The 6,257-nt window shown below is 46.9% G+C and overlaps 1 protein-coding gene across 1 annotated transcript; it reads right to left on the minus strand.

Moving 5' to 3' along the window:
* Positions 1-1,526: 1,526 nt before the first annotated feature.
* On the minus strand, positions 1,527-5,947 carry ERGIC3 (ERGIC and golgi 3; the record flags this gene model as incomplete). Its single annotated transcript, XM_009069598.1, has 5 exons — positions 1,527-1,589; positions 3,057-3,222; positions 4,269-4,362; positions 5,622-5,741; positions 5,860-5,947. Coding segments are annotated over 5 exons (531 nt in total), but the record flags the coding sequence as incomplete, so codon positions are not given.
* Positions 5,948-6,257: the final 310 nt, after the last annotated feature.

Genomic DNA, 6,257 nt, shown 5'->3' on the forward strand with positions numbered 1-6,257 from the left:
GTGTCTGGATCTGGTGCTGGAGGATCTGGTTTGGGGATTTAGGGGTTACCACAGTGACAGGTTAGTGGTTGGATTTCATGATCTTGGAGGTCCCCTCCAACCTTGATGGTTCTGTGATTCTATAATTCTATGAAGTGAAATATTTATTAGCAATAATCAACCAGGCTTTTGTTGCTCTTTGCACAAAAGTGCTTCTTCATGTGTAGAAATTGTCATTTTTCTCCAAATACACCAGTACTCTCACCAAGCAAATTTGCATTCTGCCCTGACCTTTACCTCAGTGGGACAGGTTAAATTGGAGTGACTAAGAGAAGGGGAAACAACAGGCTGTAATTAAAGCTGCTTGTGAAGCCTTTGTGAAACTTCAAGCTTCAAAACCTTGATCAAGGGAAGAGATATGGATCTGATGGATGCTCAGTGGCTACAGAATTGGCTGGATGGTCACATCCAAAGGGTAGTGGTCAATGGCTCAATGTCCAGGTGAAGCTCAGTGAAAAGGGGGACAGGTACTGTTTAATATCTTCACCAATGACACAGACAGCGGGATTGAGTGCACCCTCAGCCAGTCTGCAGACGATACCAAGCCGAGTAGTGAGGCTGACGTGCTTGAGGGACAGCATGCCATCCAGAGGGAGCTGGACAAGCTCGAGAAGTGAGGCCACATGAGCCTCAGGAGGTTTACCATGACCAAATGCAGTGTGCTGCACCTGGGCCAGGGCAACCACCAGTATCAGTCCAGGTTGCAAGCAGCCCTGGGGATACAGAGTTGGGGGTCTGCGTGGGTGAGAAGCTCAACACACCACAGCCATGTGTACTGGCAGCCCAGAAACCACCCGTGTCCTGTGGGCAGCAGGCAGGGGGAATTCTCCCTCTCCTTCACTCAGGTGAGACCCACCTGCAGTGCTGCCTCCAGCTCTGGGGTCCCTAGCAAAGGAAAGACCTGGACCTGGTGGAGTGTGTCCAGAGGAGGCCACAGAGGTGGCCTGAGGGCTGGAGCACCTCTGCTCTGGAGCCAGGCTGGGAGAACTGGGGGTGTTCAGCCTGTTGAACTAGGTGGCCTTTAAAGGTCCCTTCCAACTCAAACCATTCCACGATTCTACAAACTACCACTATTGTTCTGGCCACTGTGTATATATATATATACACTCGAGGAAGTGCTTCACAACTTAAATTTTACTGTGAAAGTCCTGAATGGCAGAAAATATCCCTTCCAGAGATACTGGTACTCAGGTCCTGGACTGAACACCTTACTTGAGGCTATTTGCCTGTAGAGCAGCAAAGTTTTGTACAACTGAGAGACTGCCCAGAAACATTCTCTCTCAAGTTCTTCCACACTCATGTGGTAGCACTTCCAGAAACCACTTTTCTGTTTGTCCCTGATAGCTCTAAACATCTGTAACTAAACAAGGTCCTCCCCAACAAAGCAGCGATGTAAGACTGTTACTATGTATAGCAAAGCAAAGATATTCAAAGAAAATAGATATACTTGAAAGCAAAGGGTCACAATAAGCAGGAAAAGAACATACTTTACCATGTACATGAGACTGTTGAAAACTTTTTCCTGGTGCAAAGTGGAAATTTCCAGCTACCTGCAGGAGACAGTAACCTTTCATTAAATGGTCTGAATATATGCAGCAAAGCAGCTGTACTGGTGATTCTGTTAATGCAAGACCAAACAACTCATTTTCAGTGGTGACAATATCAGCTGGCATTACCCTAAGGAAGGGATGAAGGGATCCCTGTTCCTCACAGGCAGCGACGCTGAAAACCAGTTACATACTGATGTGGATAATAGCTGTGCTATGCAGATTATTTAGTGGACATAAAAATGGGAAGAAGGAGCAATTAACTCCTAGTAGAAGGGAACTGACTGGTGCTGAAGGAAATATGGAACAGTATCAAACAAAAGGAGTGGAAAAAGTAACTGAGAGTGAGCGGGGCGAGAAACGACTGAACACAATAACCAACAACAATCCAGCAGATAGGCCCATGAGAAAAAGCTCTATGCAAAAATAAAGCACTAAACCTACAAAACACAGTAAAATCTCAATCCCCCAAAAGACAAACTGATCGCATTTCATCCTGGAATCTGAAAGGGATGTGCATATTCGGTGCCAATCTTCCCTGACACTTCCTAGCAATCATACACGCTCTCTCCTGGAGGATGTGAACGTCCTAAGCTCACATCCTATACTACACCTTCATGCCTGGGCAAACTTATGGCTTATGTTAACTGCAGACCTGTTGAGAATGAAGATGGGCAAAATTCCAAGCACCTAAAATCAGTCCCCAGAAATTTCCCCAGTGACACCCACCCTTGAGCCCTTCCTACCTCCAGTATTCCCCTTAGAATCTTTCCTGCTCCTCACACAGTATGATACCCATGATGATCCTGAAATTACAATGTCTAGCTTTGTGAGTTCAAGGTCTGCTTTCCCCAAATAAAGACTGTGGTCTCCACAAAGAGTACAAAAAGATTAAGAAAAACCAAAAACGAGTTTGAAATAAAACAAAAAATAGCCTGGGTCTGATTTCTAGAAGGTACTTGGGTATGTAACCTGTATGTCCAAGTCTTGTGTGTTGGGTAACCCACTTCTCTGAGCATTTTCAACTCCAATAGCCTTCTTTCCACTGTTTTTCTACAGAAAATAACATTTTGCTCTCTCCAGCACCTCTGAGAACAAGTTGTTGGTTACTGCTATCTCCAGCATCCACTGGGGTCTCTGATTTAAAACCAGAAGGGCAGGTGGGACAATCCAAGCTCAAAGAAGCTGCCCCTCCTCCTCCAGAAATCCCAGCAAAAAGACTCAATACCCAGATGCAGCTGCCACACTTCCTGCCAGCCCTTGCAACACAAAACAGGGTTAGCCTCTTCCCACAGTTTTTCCTGACTCTCCTCCTCAACCCCTGCCAGTCACAAGGCCCTTGCTGAGCCCAGGGTTTATTCAATGACACACCTGTGAGCACCTAAAGCTGGCAAAGGAGAGGAACGCCCCAACTCTGCCTTTCCAATCCTCACCATAATGCATCAGGTCACAGCAAAAGCTCTCTCTCACCTTGTTGACCTCTAGGAAACCATACACTTGGCAGCCCTCGTTCTTCTGCTCTTGCATTTTCTGGCTAAACCCTTCCCTCTTGCACTGCTCTATGCTATCCGGGTTCTTGAAGGCCCAGCCTCGCCGCCTGTACGCTTCTCTGACATCGTCACAAGTGTTACAACACCTGCAAGAAGCACAAGCACCATCTTACCATCTTCATCACTAACAAGGGATGCTCCAGCTCAGGACTTGAATCCTTGGTGGATTCTTCTTCAACAAAGCAATACAGCAAATGTTGGGGACTGGACTTGGAAGCGTGGCCTAAAGCTCCTGAAGGAGCTCGAGCTGCCTGACTTGCCTTGCCTTTTGAGACTTTGAGGGGAGGATACAAGGTGTTTGAAGGCAGGACTGGAATCTGAAACAGGTTCTGCCTGTCCACTGGCACAGCCAAGGCATGCCTTGGCAAAAACATGTGCCACAAAAACATCAGTGTCCCACAGCTCTGAGTGGTTTGTGAACAAAGCATTTGTCTGTCTCTGTTCCTCCTTTCCTCTGTTTTAAGGCCAACAAAAACAGGTCTCTCTTCCTTGGTTACACGTTATGCTGGACCAAACATAAGCTGAAGGCAGGAATTACAAATCCCTCAAGATGGAAACACCTCTGGCAAGGACACAGATTGATAAATGGAACAGAGTTACCACTGAGTCAAAAATAGCCAAGGTTAGTCCAGAACCTATGGACTATCATGGATCCATTCTTACAGGAATTTGCAGGTAGGAGGAATGAGAAACACCAAAAGATACCCAGCATTTGTGTGACTGACAAATGTCTAGTCTCTGCTCCTGCAAGGAGGCAATGCCAGCAGCAGAAGTGAGAAGGCAAGGCAATATCCAGGTTTTACGTCAAGACAGCTCATGTAACAGTGAAATCATTTACACAGCTCCCCTGTGGACACCACATGAAGCCAGAAAAGATCCCATCTGCCAAGCTACAATCTTTGTTCTGCTTAAACAGGCACGTAGACAATCCAGACAACCTAACTCTGCACCTCCTTCGCAATCACGAGTGCAGCTTCTTCCAAAGACAGAGCCAAACCACAGCAGCTCTGATGCCCAGGAAGAGGATTTCATTGCACAGACCTTCACACACATTTGGAAAAAAAAAAAGTACATGCAACACACCTGTATGAATTCAAGTGCTAAGAAGATAGCAGAAAGGTGTAAAGGTTACCGAATGTCCTCTGACTCTGCCCCGTAACAGCTCTCACAGCGATCAGCATCCAAAGAATTTGGATCAAACACTTTTTCTTCTTCTTTCCCCAGCTCTAAGACAAAAGAAGATTCAAAAATTTATTCATTTATGCGTTTTTTTAGTGTGAGGGTGGTGAGACCCTGTCCCAGGTTGCCCAGGGAGGCTGTGGCTGCCCCAGCCCTGGCAGTGTTCACAGCCAGGTTGGAGAAAGCCTTGATCAACCTGCTCTGGTGGGAGGTGTCCCTGCCCAGGGCAGGGGGCTGGGACTGGATGGTCTTTAAGCTCCATTCCAACCCCTTCACATCCTGCAATATTATGAAAGTGATGAGGCATGTCTGCAAACTCTGCCTTGTACTCTTGCTCTGCTCTATGCACAATGACTGTTCCACACACAAGTGCAGCAATTTTGTGTTAGAAGCTGGACATCATGCATCCAAAGCCCACCTGAAATGGGACATATGGAGCCTGTGTGAAGGAAGACCAAGCAGGCACGTAGCATTTACCATCTCAAGAACAGCCTCTATGGAAAGAACTGGCTATCTGTAAGCCTTGCTACAGCATCAATCAGACACTGACTTTCATATGGACATTGTCTAAAGTAGATCCAGCCTGTACACTGTGATTGACACAGGACTTGCTTCACAACACTCTGAACAGTTTCTGTCCCCAGACCTTAAATCTGTAATGCCACAACCTGTGAGGGCTGTTCAGTGACACAGCAGTAAGAACACTATCACCACATTCCCATGACAACTGGAGAAACCCTTTCCAGTTTGTAGTGAAGTACAAGGATGAGTCACAGCATGCAGAAAACGTAGAGGAGAGGTGCATGTAGCCAAGGATCATTTACTGCAGCTTGTAACCAATAAATCAACTCAAATACATCTATCAGGTATGCATTAACACACACAAAGGTAATGGAATAATGTCCATGTTTAGGATAAAGGGTCAAGGTACTGGAGCCTTCCCTGGAGAAAGTCTCTTTGCTTGAACCACATAGTCCCATTTGTCTACACACTATGATTCAAAGACACAACCAAAGCCAAGTTTTGCCAGAACAGCTGCTTGATTTCTACTCACAGAAGACCATTAACTGAGCAGTTTTATTCCTCGAATACATCCATGAGTCCTTGCCATAATTTCAGGGGGAAGAGGCCAATTTCCTCGCAAAAGTAGTGAGTATAGGAGCAGTTTAATGGATCTGTGTGCTATAAAGTCTTCAAGACTTTGTAGTGTTTAACCACTCTATGGCTGTCACTTGTCCCCGTGAACCTCCCAGTGATGGGAAGACTAGCAGAGCATCCATCCACTACAAAGAGAGCAACCTCTTACCGTGTCTCTCTGCCTCTGGAGTCACGCGATTGCCAGCTTTATCCAAACGCTGTTTAAACAAATTGTGCTCTACATCCAGCTGCTGCTCTCCTGCCACGTCCATGGCATCGATGCTCAAATCTGAAACCAGCAAGGAAGGAAAGTGGTCTACAAACACATGCTTGTTATGGGCACGCTGAGCCTCTTGAGCCCTCGCCAGGGATGAAAATTATCCTCAGCATTCACAAGTTTGACTCACAAGCACAAGGCATATGTGGAAAAATAACATCTAGATTTATCTTCAGCTTATCCCCCCTCGATTTGTCCACATACAATTCTGGATGAACCTGGAACAAAGGAAAAACAAGAGAGTTCCACTTCACTTGAAAGCAAACCAAAAGGTCCTTTTCCCTCAACTGCTCTGGCCCAGCAGCTGGGTTTTGTGGAGGAGGATTTGCCAGACGCCTGAGCCGCTGCTGCCCACACAGGAGCTCAGCACTGGCCCCTCGCAGTGGTGTTAAAGGGGAGAATAAACGAGGAATCTGAGCGCGGGGAAGGGACCGGGGTTGGCGCTCGCTTTCCCCTCCTGGCCTGGCAGGTGGCAGCGAGAGGTCACCCTGGGCCAGGGCAGTTCCGCCCCGCGGCCCAGACACGGCG

Source organism: Acanthisitta chloris, unplaced genomic scaffold (genome assembly GCF_000695815.1).
Source record: "Acanthisitta chloris isolate BGI_N310 unplaced genomic scaffold, ASM69581v1 scaffold11442, whole genome shotgun sequence".
Classification (NCBI taxonomy): Eukaryota; Metazoa; Chordata; class Aves; order Passeriformes; family Acanthisittidae; genus Acanthisitta; species Acanthisitta chloris.